Source organism: Mustelus asterias, chromosome 24 (genome assembly GCF_964213995.1).
Source record: "Mustelus asterias chromosome 24, sMusAst1.hap1.1, whole genome shotgun sequence".
NCBI lineage: Eukaryota > Metazoa > Chordata > Chondrichthyes > Carcharhiniformes > Triakidae > Mustelus > Mustelus asterias.
The window spans coordinates 57,257,399-57,274,781 of NC_135824.1; the positions used below are offsets into that span (position 1 = coordinate 57,257,399).

Here is a 17,383-nt window from a genome sequence, read left to right on the forward strand (position 1 = left end):
TAATTCCAGATATTTTTTATTGAATTCAAATTCCACCATCTGCCATGGCGCGATTCGAACCCGGGTTCCCAGAACATTAGCTGAGTTTCTGGATCAATAGTCTAGCGATAATACCACTAGGCCATCGTCTTGTGTGTTATATGTTAAGTGTGACATTGAGCCACATGGGATGTATTAAATCAATGACCAGGAGCTTAGTTAAAGAGAGATCTTTTCGCCTTTACGTTTCGGAAACTTTGATCAATTCACCTATTAATCTTAAATAACGGGGAATGCGACCCTGGTTTTTGTACTGACTCCTTGTAATTTACACTCCTGGAGTCCAGTGATCATTCTAGTAAATCAACACTGCACTCCCTTCAAGGCCAGTGTATCCTTCCAAGATAATAAGATATGGGAGCAGAATTAGGCCATTCCTAATGTACGGTGCCCAGAATCGAACACTGTCCTCTAAGATTGTGTTTAACTTGAGCTAAGCCGAATTATAACTGTTAGGATATTATTAAACTAGAAAGAGTGCAGAAAAGATTTTCTATGATGCTACCGGGACTTGATGGATTGAGTTATAAGGAGAGGCTGGATACACTGGGACTTTTTTCTCTGGAGCGTAGGAGGCTGAGGGGTGACCTTATAGAGGTCTATAAAATAATGAGGGGCATAGACAAGGTAGATACTCAATATCTTTTCCCAAAGGTAGGGGAGTCTAAAACTAGAGGGCATAGGTTTAAGGTGAGAGGGGAGAGATACAAAAGTGTCCAGAGGGGCAATTTTTTCACACGGAGGGTGGTGAGTATCTGGAACAAGCTGCCAGAGGTAGTAGTAGAGGTGGGTACAATTTTGTCTTTTAAAAAGCATTTAGATAGTTACATGGGTACAATGGGTATAGAGGGATATGGGCCAAATGCAGGCAATCAGGACTAGCTTAGGGGTTTAAAAAAAGAAAGGGTGGCATGGACAAGTTGGGCCGAAGGGCCTATTTCCATGCTGTAAACCTCTATGACTCTAACCCCTGGTACGGTTAGCATGTGTAGCTGGACTATCCCGAGTCGGAGCAATCCTGGGCTGCAAAACTGAATCAGTTCCAGCTTCAGCCAGTCATTATATCATCCGTTCAGGGTGGTGAGGGCAAAAGACGAGTTTGGGTTTGTTCTTGTGGCCAGTTGGCACTTGCTATATGGGGACATGTATAAATTGCCCATTTTTATGGGTGTGGTATTACAGAACAGCAAGTGACTATCCCTTGGCTGAAAATTCAAAGGTACAACAATCTGGCATCCTTAATGTCTTGACTATTTGCAAGCTTGGTATCATTCAACTGAGCCAAGCTTCTAACCTTGTGTTCATGCCATCACTGAGACTACACATTTCTATCTTAGTAACTTTGCCCCTGTCTAGACTAGACCAAAGCACTCCTGGCGAGTCTCCCATATTCTGCCCTCTTTTTCTGAAACAAAAATCCAAAATTCTGCTATCCCGTTCCCCTATCATCCCCTATGGGCGACACGGTGTACAATGGTTAGCACTGCTGCCTCACAGCGCCAGTGACCCGGGTTCGATTCCCAGCTTGGGTCACTGTCTGTATGGAGCTTCTACGTTCTCCCCCGTGTCTGTGTGGGTTTCCTCCGGGTGCTCCAGTTTCCTCCCACAGTCCGAAAGACATAGAAACCCTACAGTGCAGAAGGAGGTCATTCGGCCCATCCAGTCTGCACTGACGACAACCCCACCCAGGCCCTATTCCCGTAACCCCACGTATTTACCCTGCTAATCCCTTTAACCAATGCATCCCGGGACACTAAGGGGCAATTTAGCATGGCCAATGCACCTAACCTGCACATCTTTGGACAGTGGGAGGAAACCGGAGCACTCAGTGCTGGTTAGGGTGCATTGGCCACGCTAAATTCTCCCTCAGTGTACCCGAACAGGCGCCGGAGAGTGGCGACTAGGGGATTTTCGCAGCAAGTTCATTGCAGTGTTAATGTAAGCCGACTTGTGACACTAAATAAATAAACGCATGCTGACCCTAAGTTGGCTCATGGTGCAGCATCATTTCGATTGTAAAATTCTCATCCTTGTTATCAAAACCCATACAATCTCCCCCAGCTAGATTACGCTGAGATCTTCATCTGCACTCTTCTTGCTTGGGCCTCCCTGATCTTAATTGTTCCATCATTGGTGGCCGTGGCTTTAGCTGTCTAAATCCCAAATCTCTCTGTCTCACTTTCCTCCGCTAACCAAGGTTTTTGTCAAAACCGTGAATGCTGGAAGATCTCAGCAGGCCTGACAGCATCTGTGGAAGCTATGATGTGGAGATGCCGGCGTTGGACTCGGGTAAGCACAGTAAGAAGTCTCACAACACCAGGTTAAAGTCCAACAGGTTTATTTGGTAGCACAAGCTTTCAGAGTGTCACTCCTTCTTCAGGTGAGCTTGGTTAAAGAACTCGCCTGAAGAAGGAGTGACACTTCGAAAGCTTATGCTACCAAATAAACCTACTGGACTTTAACCTGGTGTTGTGAGACTTCTTACTGAGCATCTGTGGACGCAGGAAGAAGTCTCACAACACCAGGTTAAAGTCCAACAGGTTTATTTGGAATCACGAGCTTTCGGAGCGTGACTCCTTCGTCAGGTGAGTGGAGAGGTAGGCTCACAAACACGGCATATATAGACAGAGACACAATTGCAAGATAAGTACAGATCGAAATGTGAAGAATCCATAATTATCTTGCAATTGTGTCTTTGCCTCATATGTTTGTGAACCTACCTCCGCTCACCTGATGAAGGAGCAGCGCTCCGAAAGCTCGTCATAGAAATCATAGAAACCCTACAGTGCAGAAAGAGGCCATCTGGCCCATCGAGTCTGCACCGACCACAATCCCACCCAGGCCCTACCCCCATATCCCTACACATTTACCCGCTAATCCCTCTAACCTACGCATCTCAGGACATGAAGGGGCAATTTTAGCATGGCCAATCAACCTAACCCGCACATTTTTGGACTGTGGGAGGAAACCGGAGCACCCGGAGGAAACCCACGCAGACACGAGGAGAATGTGCAAACTCCACACAGACAGTGGTCCAAGCTGGGAATCGAACCCAGGTCCCTGGAGCTGTGAAGCAGCAGTGCTAACCACTGTGCTACCGCGCCGCCGCTCGTGATTCTGAATAAACCTGTTGGACTTTAACCTGGTGTTGTGAGACTTCTTACTGTGCCCACCCCAGTCCAACGCCAGCATCCCCAGCATCTGTGGAGAGAGTTGTGACAAAGTGTCATCCTGACTCGAAACGTTGGCTCTATTCTCTCTCCACAGATGCTGTCGGACCTGCTGAGATTTTCCAGCATTTTCTGTTTCAGATTCCAGCTTCCGCGGTATTTTGTCTTTAAGTTTTTGGTCATGTTCCTCTTATGTGACGCGGTGTCCTATTCTAATAATTTTCCTACGAGGCCCCAGAACACTTTTGTAATAAAAGATGCCATGTAAATATTTGTTGTTGGTGGAACTGTGCTCCAGAGAGAGAGAAAGAGAGAGAGTGGGGTAGCAAAGGGAACAGTAAAAATAAGCTGTGATACTGATGCTGACATGGTGCCTCTTTCTACCCCCACTCCCTAATCCTTGCAGGCAAGTGAACATGATATCCTGAAGGCTGTGATTAAATGGGCTGAACACCAGCTGGCCAAGCGTCTGTCGAATGAAGGTAAGATATGTGCCAGCGTATGAGTGATTTGCTAACCTGCAGCCCTGGGGGCAGTTCAGCTCCTCTGGCCTAGTCGCTTTCTGATGCGTGTGGTGCAGGTCTCTGCTGCTTCATCATCATCTTAACAGTTTTGAGCTGGTACCTGCACATAATCATCTATTCATTGCTGTTGTTAACTGTAGGATAAGAGAGAGCAGTTTTGTACAGTCTGGCAATAGAAATGTTGATGGGATCCATATCACCCCCCACCCCGCCAATCCCAACAGAACTACCAGCTTTGAAGCCCCTTGCTTGGCCTGGTAACTCGCTAATCTCTTCCAGCCCCATTCTTCCACCTGACAGTTGCAGATGTTACTTTTGTTTTGCCGCATTGTTGGAGTCGGTGAGCTGGGTCGGCTAAATCGCTTGTGTGGCGCAGAATGAAGCCACCGGCTTGATACCCGTACTGGCTGAGAAAGTTTACGGTGCCTCATCGTAGAATCCCTACGTTGCCGAAGGAGGCCATTCGGCCCATCGAGTCTGCACCGACTGCAATCCCACCCAGGCCCTATCCCCTTAACCCCATGTATTTACCCTACTAATCCCCCTGACACTAAGGGGCAATTTAGCACGGCCAATCCACCTAACCTGCACATCTTTGGACTTGTCATCTGGGTCATCTTGGAAAGGCTTGTCGTCTCCTTTCCTATTCCCATGCTTGATGTGGAGTGGTGCCTCTCAAGCTACTTATCTTTCCTCACAGAGAGGTACCTATTGTCCCCCATGAGTTACGGCTAATTGTCTTTACTCTGATTATTTTAACGTCTCTCTCTCACACGCACACGCACTTGTGCTCTCTTGTTCTCGCTCTCGTTCTCGCTCTCATTCTCGCTCTCTCTCTCATTCTCGCTCTCTCTCTCTCCTGCATGCGTGCTTCCACCCCACTTATCCCCCTCACAAATTTGCCCCCCACCCCTCCTGCAATGGCCACAATGTCCAGCGTTTTCTGCTTCAGTGTTTGCCAGCATACCACTTCCTGCGTAGTGACTGCGTCCCGGGGTATAATTCCACAGTAACCAGCGTCCTGCGGGGTCTTTGCTGACTGACCAGTGTTCATTGTGTGAGCCTTAAACGGCAAGTGCTGACAGGCTGTTCATCTGTGCTGATATTGTAGCCTTAACCCAATTCTGTTTTCACCGTGTGTGCTGGGGTCACTGGGTAGCAATCGACCTGGCCTTCTCTGTAAACAAAAAAGAATGTTTTTTTTAATTCTTTCGTAGGTAAGGCCAGTATTGCTGGGGTTTATTGTAAGTTTAGAGCATTTTTTTCTTAGACGAATCTTAGAATCCCTACAGCACGGAAGGAGGCCATTCGGCCCATCGAGCCTGCACCAACAACATTCCTACCCCTGGCCCTAACCCCACGTATTTACCCTCTTAATCCCCTGGACATTAAAGGGCAATTTAGCATGGCCAATCCACCTAACCCGCACATCTTTCGGACTGTGGGAGGAAACCCACGCAGACGCCGGGGAGAACGTGCAGACTCCGCACAGACAGTGACCCGAGGCCGGAATTCATAGAATCATAGAATCCTACAGTGCAGAAAGAGGCCATTCGGCCCATCGAGTCTGCACCAACCACAATCCCACCCAGGCCCTATCCCCATATATTTACCCACCAATCCCTCTAACCTATGCACCCCAGGACACTAAGGGCAATTTAGAATGGCCAATCAACCTAGCCCGCACATCTTTGGACTGTGGGAGGAAACCGGAGCACCCGGAGGAAACCCACGCAGACACAGGGAGAACGTGCAAACTCCACACAGACAGTGACCCGAGCCGGGAATCGAACCCAGGTCCCTGGAGCTGTGAAGCAGCAGTGCTAACCACTGTGCCACCGTGCCGCCCAAAGTCACCGTAGTCCCAGATGACCATAGGCTACTTTCCCTTTTGAGAGTCACCACACCTCGGGCGAGGGGCAAGGTTGAGAAGGCGAGGCCTTCATGAATAACCTCAGCCGGTACGGGAATTGAACCCACGCTGTTGGCAATGCTCCACATTACCAACTAGCCGCCCAGCCTACTGAGCTAAACCACTAGCCTTTTTGTATAGTTTGGCCATCGAAATGTGGTTGGGATCCGAACCCCCCCCCCTTGAGAGCAGTCAACCACATTGCTCTGAGTTTGGAGTCACATGTAGACCAGACCAGATAAAGATGGAAGATTTCCTTCCCGATAGAAACCAGATGGGTTTTTAGTGAGTCGATGGTAGTTTCACACTAGCATTACTGAGACTAGCTTTCAAGCCCATTGAATTTATTAATTGAGTTTAAATTTCAGCAGCTGCTGTGGTGGGATTTGAACCCATGTCCCCAGATTATTAGCCTGGTTTATTAGTCCACTGACATTACCACCACTCCATTATCTCTCTCCATTGCCCAGTGAGAGCAATTGCAGTATTCCTGCCTGAATTGAAACTGGTAATTGAAGTTGGGAGGATTCCCTGGTCAGTGTAGCTTAAAGCTTACTAAATAAGCCCGAGAGAGTTTCTGGAGGGGATGGGAAACTGTCTACACTTTGGATGCCAGATATCTCCCACCGTCACCTGTTGATCTAACAGCTGTCGCGTCTATAAGCTCTGGAATTCCCCTCCCTCTTCCCTTGCCAACTCTCCCTTCCATTTAAAACATTCCTTAAAACCTACTTCTCTGACCCAAGCTTTCAGTCACCGGTCCTGATATCTCCTCATGTGGCCTAATGTCAAATCTTTAGCCGATGACATTCATGTGAAATGACTCGAGATGTTCGCTTAGGTTAAGTGGAAGCTCTCGCTTCAGTAACCAGCTGATACTCGTTCTCTAGTTCGCACACGAAGTGTAGCCCCTTAGGAGTGAGGTGCCGCAGGACTAACTACATAAGAACCAAGAAAAGTACAGCACATAAACAGGCCCTTCGGCCCTCCAAGCCTGCGTCGATCATGATGTCTGCCTAAACTAAAACCGTACGCACTTAGAGTCCGTATCCTTCCATTCCCATCCTATTCATGTATTCGTCTAGATGCCCCTTAAATGCCGCTATCGTACCTGCTCCCACCACCTCCCCGGGCAGCGCGTTCCGGACATTCACCACCCTCTGTGTAAAAAAAAAAAACTTGCCTCGCACATCTCCTCTAAACTTTTCCCCACGCACCTTAAACCAATGTCCCCGAGTACTTGACTTTTCCACCCTAGGAAAGAGCATCCGACTATCCACTCTGTCCATGCCACTCATAATCTTGTAAACCTCCCATCAGGTCACCCCTCAACCTCATCGTCAGAAGGGCAAGGAAATTTCCTGCTTTATACAATGTTTTGTACTGTTTTTCCACGTCTTTTTTTCTCCTGTCAATTTATTGCGCTTCCAAATTGACAACCTTGAGAATAAATTGACTTGTGTGCAACATTTTTTGTTAAAACCCCGCGTTGAATGTAGGCTGATGCAAAGTTTGGTGGGTTTTTTTTTTGTTTTTAACGCATCGTAGGGCTGTTTGAAGTAATGTAATAATTAATAGGTGTGGGTGACTCCTTTTACAAAGCAGCAATAGTTGAGTCTGGATGATTGCATGTGTCGACTAGTTTGGAGCCAGATTCAATGCATGTTGGCACTTGTCTTGCTGTGATCATAATTGCTTTTATTTGTGCAGCACTGACACCTGAATTAACACACTGCAGCGTGCACTGAGCTTGCTTATATACTTTGTTTTGCTTTTATTATTATTTATCGCACCTTTATATCATAGTGATACAAAAAACCCCTCGCTGCCACAGTTCTTGAGACCCACCCCCTCCCATTTTTATTTACTGTCTGCTTGGGATCAGAAATGTGCAATTACTTGTCAGAGGTCTAATTCGAGCAAAACCTGGTATCTCCAGATCAGCATTTCTTTAAACAGCATCGTCAGGATCCCTGGTTTACGATAATTGAAACTGCCAAATTCCATCCTTATTGCACTGGATTCTTTTCTCCCTCCTTAGAATAAACAGAACAGGAAAAGGCCCCCCCCCTCCCCCCTCTCTAATTAATTATCAGCATTCTCCCTTGTGTTTATCTAGCCTTGGCTAAATGTGTCTACTCTGTTCGTCTTGACGAGTTTGATATTAGAGTCATGGAGTTTTACAACACAAAAAGAGGCCCTTCAGCCCATCATGTCTGTGCCGGCCATCAAGCACCTGTCTGTACTCCGCTGTGTGGAGTTTGCACATCCTCCCCGTGTCTGTGTAGGTTTCCTCCGGGTGCTCCGGTTTCCTCCCACACGCCAAAGATATGTAGGTTAGGTGGATTGGCCGAGCTAAATTGTCCCTTAGTGTCCAAAGATGTGCAGGTTAGGTGGATTAGCCATGTTAAATTGTCCCTTAGTGTCCAAAGATGTGCAGGTTAGGTGGATTAGCCATGTTAAATTGTCCCTTAGTGTCCAAAGATGTGTATGTTAGGCGGATTGGCCATGTTAAATTGTCCCTTAGTGTCCAAAGATGTGCAGGTTAGGTGGATTAGCCATGTTAAATTGCCCCTTAGTGTCCAAAGATGTGCAGGTTAGGTGGATTGGCCATGTTAAATTGCCCCTTAGTGTCCAAAGATGTGCAGGTTAGGTGGATTAGCCATGGGAAATATGCGGGGTTGCGGGGATAGGGCCTGCATAAGATACTCTGTCAGTGTCCCAAAGTTAGGGGGAATTAACGGGGTGAATACATGGGTTACGGGGATAGGGACTGGTTAAGTTACTCTGTCGGAGAGCTGGTGCAGACGTAATGGGCCAAATGGGATCTATGATTCTATTCTAATCCCATTTTCCAACACTTGGTCTATAGTCTTGTACACTATGGCGCTTCAAATGCTCGACTAAATGTTTCCTGAATCTTGTCATCCCTCTCTTTTTTTTTCATGATGTTTTGAAGCTCTCATTCTATTATGGAGTGTTAATGAGCTCACTGACTTTGTGCAGTTTAATTTGCCTCAATTCTGCCCTAAAGAATCTTCAGAATTCAGAATCTGCTCGGTTTGAATGGGGTATGGGTTTGTGACGCACGCACGCGCGCACTCACGCTCTCAATGCGCACACACTCATAGAATCATAGAGGTTTACAGCATGGAAATGGGCCCTTCGACCCAACTTGTCCATGCCGCCCTTTTTGTTTAAACCCCTAAGCTGGTTCCAATTGCCCGCATTTGGCCCATATTCCTCTATACCCACCTTACCATGTAACTGTCTAAACGCTTTTTAAAAGACAAAATTGTACCCGCCTCTACTACTACAGTGGAGCCCCGTTTTAACGCGATGGTTGGGGTCCATAAAATGTTATCGCGAATGTTATCGGGGTCGCGCTAATTCACTAAACCAGAAATAGCAAAAAAAAAGAGTCTGTTGCGCGATCGCGTCATATCCGATTTCGCGCAAAATCGGGGTTCCACTGTACCTCTGGCAGCTCGTTCCAGACACTCACCACCCTCTGTGTGAAAAAATTGCCCCTCTGGACCCTTTTGTATCTCTCCCCTCTCACCTTAAACCTATGCCCTCTAGTTTAAGACTCCCCTACCTTTGGGAAAAGATATTGACTATCTAGCTGATCTGTGCCCCTCATTATTTTATAGACATCTATAAGGTCACCCCTCAGCCTCCTACGCTCCAGAGAAAAAAAGTCCCAGTCTATCCAGCCTCTCCTTGTAATTCAAACATATATTATAGCACACACACACACATATATATATATAACGTATATATGACACACATTTATATATCACACGCACACATAAATATAATACACGCACACCCTCCCCTTCTCCTCAGTAGGCTTGATTGTAAAGCAATGCCCAGTGTTAGCAGACATGTTCAAAGGGGAGGAGAAATCCTAGCATGGCCTACTGTGCTGCTTGTGCAGTGACTTGAGCTGAGAGCAGGGCTCCTCTTGCCCTCTTGGGCTGGCCAAGACACTTGATGCAGAAAGACTCGTAACGAAGGAGCGTTGAAAATTGTTCTGTAACCAAAGCTTGTGTTTTCCTTTCCCGTAACCCAGAGCCGAACTTGCTGAACGGGACGGCGCACAGTGTCAACAAACGCGGGGTGAAGAGACGGGACTTGGACTCTGCACAACTCCGTGAGATCATTTCTGACCTGGTACCGCATGTTCGGATTGCTCACATCCTGCCCACAAAGAGCGAGGTCCTGTCTGATGCTGTAAGTGACTGCTTGTAGCAATTCCAACATAACAAGGCCACGCATGTCTGTCGTGGCTCTTTGCCAGAGTATCTCCAGCTAATACCATTATCCTTCCCTTTCCCCATGCCCCTGTATTGTCCCCGTTCATCCAGTTTATTGTTTTCTCAGTGTCTTGCATCGCTCAGATTGACTGTAAAACTTACCCAGGTGACAACAGCGAATGCAATTGGAAAAATAATTCCTCAGATCAGGTTGTTTGGGAGGTTCCAAGGACAAGATGCTCTGCAGATAGAAGCTCATTCTCTTGACTGATGCAACCCTCTTGTTTTCTGAGATCTATCTGGGGGGGAAAAAAAGTCTTTGAAAATTACCCCCTACGTCAAAGCCAAGAAATGAAAGAAGTCTCATCTTAGACGCTTTTATCACTCCCCATTTTTGGGAGCTGTTGTAGATTTACTGGCATTCTGAAGTGGTTCCTTTGTCTTTTCTGGATAATTACTGAAGTGCACAATTGATTGCAGTCAGCGTGGTTCTTTACCTCTCCTCTGCCTGCCTGTGCGTGCTACTGCAAAGCCAATTCCAGGTTTGGGTTTTCCAGCAGCCAGCGTCATAGTACGACACAGCGCATTTGACCCATTGTGTCTGTGCCATCTCTTTTAGTAGAGCTATCTGTTGGGAAGGTGATAGCCCAGTGGTATTATTGTTAGATTATTAATCCAGAAACTCAACTCATGTTCCGGGGACCCCGGGTTCGAATCCCGCCACGACAAATGCTGGAATTTGAATTCCATGCAAAGTATCTGGAATCAAGAATCTACTGATGACCATGAAACCATTGTCAATTGTCAGACAAACCCATCTGGTTCACTAATATCCTTCAGGGAAGGAAATCTGCCATCCTTACCCGGACTGGCCAACACGTGATTCCAGAGCCGCAGCAATGTGGTTGACTCTCAACGGCCCTCTGAAATGGCCCAGCAATGGTCCAGGGACTCGGCTTCGACTCCCGGCCTCGGGTCACTGTCTGTGCGGCGTTTGCATGTTCTACCCCGTGTCTGCGTGGGTTTCCTCCGGATGCCCCGGTTCCTCCCACAGTCCAAAGATGTGCGGGTCAGGTTGATTGGCCATGCTAAATTGCCCCTTTCGTGTCAGGGGGACTAGCAGGGTAAATAGGTGGGGATAGGGGCTGGGTGGGATTGTGGTCGGTGCAGACTCGATTGGCTGAATGGCCTCCTTCTGCACTGTAGGGATGCTATGATTCAAGCCAGTCAGTTCAAGGGCGACTCGGGATGGGCAATAAATGCTGGCCAGCCAGCGACGCCCATGTCCCACAAATGAATATTTATTTTTAAAAATCCAGTTAATCCAGCCACGCTGCCCTTTTCCTCCCTTCAAATGTTTATCCCATTCCCTTTTGAAAATTATAATTGAATCTTCTTTCATTGCCCTTTCGGCAGTGCGTTCCCAACTCTGCCATTTTCTTTCCCCTCGTGTAACCACTGGTTCACCTTAAACCTGTGTCCCCTGGTCACTGACCCTGCTGCCAGTTGCTCATTTACTCCACCAAAACTGTTCATGATTTTGAACACTTCCCCTCTTAGACCTGTCTGCCAGGAGGTGAGTAAGCAAAGCTCCCCCGTTCGATCCACACGACGGAGGTCTTTCGTTCCCCGATATCATTCTAGTAAATCTCTGCAACCCTCTCCGAAACCTCGATGTCCTTTCCAAAGTGTGACCTTCCCAAAGGGCGGCATGGTAGTACAGTGGTTCGCACTGCTGCTTCACAGTGCCAGGGACCCGGGTTCGATTCCCGGCTTGGGTCACTGTCTGTGTGGAGTTTGCACATTCTCCCCATGTCTGCGTAGGTTTCCTCCGGGTGCTCCGGTTTCCTCCCACAGTCTGAAAGATGTGCTGGTTAAGTGCATTGATTTACATTGACCTGAACAGGCGCCGGTCTGTGGCGACTAGGGGAATTTCACAGTAATTGCATTGCAGTGTTAATGTAAGCCTTACTTGTGACTAAAATAAATAAACTTTGCTTTTTAAGTGTGGTACCCATAATTGAACACTCTGCTCCAGCTGAGGCCAGACCAATAATTTATGTTTTTGTGTCTGTTAATAAAGCCATGGGACCAAACCCCTATGTCTTTTTTTTAAAACAACAATCTCAACTTGTCCTGCACAACCTCCACAAATTTGGGTCAGTAGACCCAATGAGGTGGTACAGTGGTTAGCACTGCTGCCTCACAGCGTCAGGGACCCGGGTTCAATTCCGGCCGCGGGTCACTGTCTGTGGGAGCTTGCACGTTCTCCCCCCAGTGTGCGTGGGTTTCCTCCCACATTCCAAAGATGTGTCGGTTAGTTAGATTTGCCATGATAAATTGCCCCTTAGTGTCAGGGGAGTTAGGAGGGTAAATATGTGGGGTTACAGGGGATAGGGCCTGGGTGGGATTGTTGTCAGTCCAGGCTTGATGGGCCGAATGACCTCCTCCTGTACTGCAGATTCTGAGTAGGCCTCCAGGCCATTGTTCCTTCTCCCTGCCCCTTTTTAAAAATTGTGCCATTTAATTTAAATTGCCTCTTCTCAGTCTTCCTACCACAATGTATCGCTTCAAATTTCTTAAATCACATTTGCACTGTATCTGCCAATCTCACCAGTCTGTTCTGCCGAAGTCTGTTACTGTCCTCTGTTGTTTTTAAAAGTTTAATTTATTTATTAGTATCACAAGTAGGCTTACATTAACACTGCAATGAAGTTACTGTGAAAATCCCCTAGTCGCCACACTCCGGCACCTGTTCGGGTACATCGAGGGAGAATTTAGCATGGCCAATGCACTTAACCAGCACATCTTTCGGAGGAAACTGGAGCACCCGGAGGTAACTCACGCAGACACGGGGGAGAACGTGCAGACTCCACACAGACAGTGACCCAAGCCGGGCGGCACGGTAGCACAGTGGCTAGCACTGCTGCTTCACAGCTCCAGGGACCTGGGTTCGATTCCCGGCTTGGGTCACTGTCTGTGTGGAGTTTGCACATTCTCCTCGTGTCTGCGTGGGTTTCCTCCGGGTGCTCCGGTTTCCTCCCACAGTCCAAAGATGTGCGGGTTAGGTTGATTGGCCATGCTAAAATTGCCCCTAGTGTCCTGAGATGCGTAGGTTAGAGGGATTAGTGGGTAAAATGTGTCGGAATATGGGGGGTAGGGCCTGGGTGGGATTGTGTTCGATGCAGACTTGATGGGCCGAATGGCCTCTTTCTGTACTATAGGGTTTCTATGAATCGAACCTGGCTCCCCGACGCAGTGAGGCAGCAGCGTTAACCCACTGTGCCACCCCCACCATTCTTTATTATTGCTGTTTTGTCCCAGCTGAAAATGTGGAAATTATTCCCTCCAAATCCAAATCCAGGTCATTTTAATATATGATAAAAAGAGCTGTTCTACTCGGTCAGGTTTTGATTTTAAAACTGAGGATGATGGATTTTTGTTCACCGAAAGCGTTGAGGGATATGTGTCAGAGGTGTCTGCACAGAGTTGGGGAGCAACTCAGTCCCGATGTTATTGAATGGCAGAACGAACCCGTGTTAAAATTACCTCCTCGTGTTCTTGTGACTCCTGTGGCGTACCTCTGCAAACTCCCCTCCTGTTTGGCGGAACAGCTGTTCACCGCTGATCTGTTTTCACTTTCCTGGCTAGTTTCTCACCCATGGACTTCAAATGAGCCATTTTAGAAATACAATCGTGTGCTTTGCACAATTGCTTGCATTTAGCTAATCCTTCACCATTAACTTGGAAAATGGGAACTGAGAACGACTGTTGAAATACGGTGTTCTGTGCCGGGAGGAACTAAGCTGCTTTTCTGGGAATTTAAGTATTAATATGTTCTCTTCAGCCTACAAAGTCATGACGGTACAAGTCGTGGCTGTCCTGTTATGTTAATTGTTGTTGCTCTGGTCCCTGATCCGCAGATCACGCTTTTGAGTAAATGCCAAGTGTCTCAGTAGCCAGGATATTTCTTTGAATTTCTTGTTGGAGCCAGCCGACTGTGTGGAGTTTGCACGTGGGTTTTCTCCCACACTCCAAAGATGTGCGGGTTAGGTGGATTGGCCATGCTAGATTGCCCCTTGGTGTCGGGGGGGACTGGCTAGGGTAAATGCATGGGATTATGGGGATAGGGCTTGGGTGGGATTGTGGTCGGTGCGGGCTGAATGGCCTCCTCCTGCACTGTAGGGATTCTATGATTTTCAGTCAGTGGTGTGGGGAGGTGGGGGGAGGGAACGGCTCTGTGCAGAGGGGCCGCGGTTAGGAAGCTTGCATTTGCTCTCAAGTGCTGGGTTTAGCAATGGGCCCTGTCTTTTTGATCTTGATTGACGTTCAGTGGCCACAGATGGAAAATGTGTGTGGTGGTTTCGAGACTGGGCACGGCTGCAGGATTGCAGAGCTTGCCAATGCATTGCTGCCTCGGCCGCGACTTGAAGGAGAACCATTTGGCTTGGGTGGATGAGTGTGTGAGAAACCAAACTGCGTCATGACTTAGTGCCTTCAGGAGAACACGAAAGGGGAACATTAACGACACAAAAGTGATGAGCTCTGTTTTATTTTTCTTGCTGACCTAAATTTGCTGGCAGTCCAGCAGTGTCTTATTTGAAGCTCTTCTCCTTGTGTTCGAATCGCGACAAGACTCCACCCCATTCTATCTCTGTGACCTCTCCCAGCCCTATAATACATCAGTTTCTCAAACTCTGGCCTCCCGTGCATCTCCAAATTCCCCTACCACCTTTACAGATGCACCATAGAAAGCATTCTTTCTGGGTTGTATCACAGCTTGGTATGGCTCCTGCTCTGCCCAAGACCGCAAGGAACTACAAAGGGTCGTGAATGTAGCCCAATCCATCACGCAAACCAGCCTCCCATCCATTGACTCTGACTACACTTCCCACTGCCTCGGCAAAGCAGCCAGTGTACTCGACGCACCCCGGACATTCTCTCTTCCACCTTCTTCCTTCGGGAAAAAGATACAAAAGTCTGAGGCCATGTACCAACTGACTCAAGAACAGCTTTTGAACGGACTTACCTTGCATTAAGCTGATCTTTCTCTACACCCTAGCTATGACTGTAACACTACATTCTGCACTCTCTCCTTTCCTTCTCTATGAACAGTATGCTTTGTATAGCGCGCAAGAACCAATACTTTTCACTGTATGCTAATACATGTGACAATAATAAATCAAATCAAAAACCTTCTCTGGGTCCTGTACTCTGAATATCCCCCCCTACACCTCTGCAGCATTTGTTTTTTGTTCATTCATGGGATGTTGGTGTCACTGGCTAGGCCAGTATTTATTGCACCTCCCTAATTGCCCCTTGAGAAGGTGGTGAGCTGCCGCCTTGAAACGCTGCAGTCCCTGTGGTGTAGGTACACCCACTGTGGTGTTAGGGGGGGCCTTCCAGGATTTTAACCAGTGACAGTGAAGGAACAGCAATTTTTTTTTTCTCCAAGTCAGGTTAGTGGGGGGGCGGGGAGCTTCCAGGTGGTGGTGTCCCCATGTGTCTGCTGCCCTTGTCCTTCTAGATGGTAGTGGTCGTGGGTTTGGAAGGTGCTGTCTAAGCAACCTTGGTGCCTTTCTGCAGTGCAACTTGACGCCATCACTACACATCAGTGTTGGAGAAAGTGGATGTGGTGCCACTGAAGTGGGCTGCTTTGTCCTGGATGGTGTCGAGTTTCTCGGGTGTTGTTGGAGCTGCCCCCATCCAGGCAAGTGGAGAGTATTCCATCACATTCCTGACCTATGCCTTGTAGATGGTGAGAAGTTTAACAACACCAGGTTAAAGTCCAACAGGTTTATTTGGTAGCAAAAGCCACACAAGCTTTCGAGGCTCTAAGCCCCTTCTTCAGGTGAGTGGGAATTCTGTTCACAAACAGAACTTATAAAGACACAGACTCAATTTACATGAATAATGGTTGGAATGCGAATACTTACAACTAATCCAGTCTTTAAGAAACAAAACAATGGGAGTGGAGAGAGCATCAAGACAGGCTAAAAAGATGTGTATTGTCTCCAGACAAGACAGCCAGTGAAACTCTGCAGGTCCACGCAACTGTGGGAGTTACAAATAGTGTGACATAAACCCAGCAGACAAAGGAGGGGCCATCGTCATACTGAACAGAACGGATTACTGCAAAGAAGTGTACCGACAACTCAACAACGAGGAACACTACAGACAGTTACCTGCAGATCCGACCAAAGAACACACCCGTCAACTCAACACTCTGATCAAGACCTTTGATCCGGACCTTCAGAACACCCTCCGTGCTCTCATCCCACGTACTCCCCGCGTTGGAGATCTCTGCTGCCTCCCGAAGATACACAAGGCAAACACACCCGGCCGTCCCATCGTATCGGGCAATGGGACCCTGTGCGAGAACCTCTCCGGCTATGTCGAGGGCATCCTGAAACCCATTGTACAAAGAACCCCCAGCTTTTGTCGCGACACGACGGACTTCCTACAGAAACTCGGCACACATGGAGCAGTTGAACCAGGAGCGCTCCTCGTCACAATGGATGTCTCAGCACTCTACACCAGCATCCCCCATGACGATGGCATTGCTGCAACGGCCTCAGTGCTCAGCGCCAACAACTGCCAGTTTCCAGATGCAATTTTACATCTCATCCGCTTCATCCTGGACCACAATATCTTCACCTTCAACAACCAGTTCTTCATCCAGACACACGGAACAGCCATGGGGACCAAATTTGCACCTCAATATGCCAACATCTTCATGCACAGGTTCGAACAAGACTTCTTCACCGCACGGGACCTTCAACCGATGCTATACACTAGATACATCGATGACATTTTCTTCCTTTGGACTCATGGTGAACAATCACTGAAACAACTCTATGATGACATCAACAAGTTCCATCCCACCATCAGGCTCACCATAGACTACTCTCCGGAATCGGTTGCATTCTTGGACACGCGCATCTCCATTAAGGACGGTCACCTCAGCACCTCACTGTACCGCAAGCCCACGGATAACCTCACGATGCTCCACTTCTCCAGCTTCCACCCTAAACACGTTAAAGAAGCCATCCCCTACGGACAAGCCCTCCGAATACACAGGATCTGCTCGGATGAGGAGGATCGCAACAGACACCTCCAGACGCTGAAAGATGCCCTCATAAGAACAGGATATGGCGCTAGACTCATTGATCAACAGTTCCAACGCGCCACAGCGAAAAACCGCACCGACCTCCTCAGAAGACAAACACGGGACACAGTGGACAGAGTACCCTTCGTTGTCCAGTACTTCCCCGGAGCGGAGAAGCTACGGCATCTCCTCCGGAGCCTTCAACATGTCATTGATGAAGACGAACATCTCGCCAAGGCCATCCCCATACCCCCACTTCTTGCCTTCAAACAACCGCACAACCTCAAACAGACCATTGTCCGCAGCAAACTACCCAGCCTTCAGGAGAACAGTGACCAAGACACCACACAACCCTGCCACAGCAACCTCTG

The 17,383-nt window shown here is 47.9% G+C and overlaps 1 protein-coding gene across 2 annotated transcripts in view; it reads left to right on the forward strand.

The window, feature by feature from the left end:
• The window catches only part of LOC144511444 (BTB/POZ domain-containing protein 7-like), an 85,867-nt gene that overhangs the window by 21,469 nt on the left and 47,015 nt on the right, over positions 1-17,383 (forward strand). For both annotated transcript variants that reach the window (XM_078241803.1, XM_078241804.1), the window contains exons 4-5: positions 3,616-3,691; positions 9,721-9,881. In XM_078241803.1, the coding sequence (XP_078097929.1) occupies positions 3,616-3,691; positions 9,721-9,881 (237 nt within the window). The remainder of the gene's footprint in view (positions 1-3,615; positions 3,692-9,720; positions 9,882-17,383) is intronic.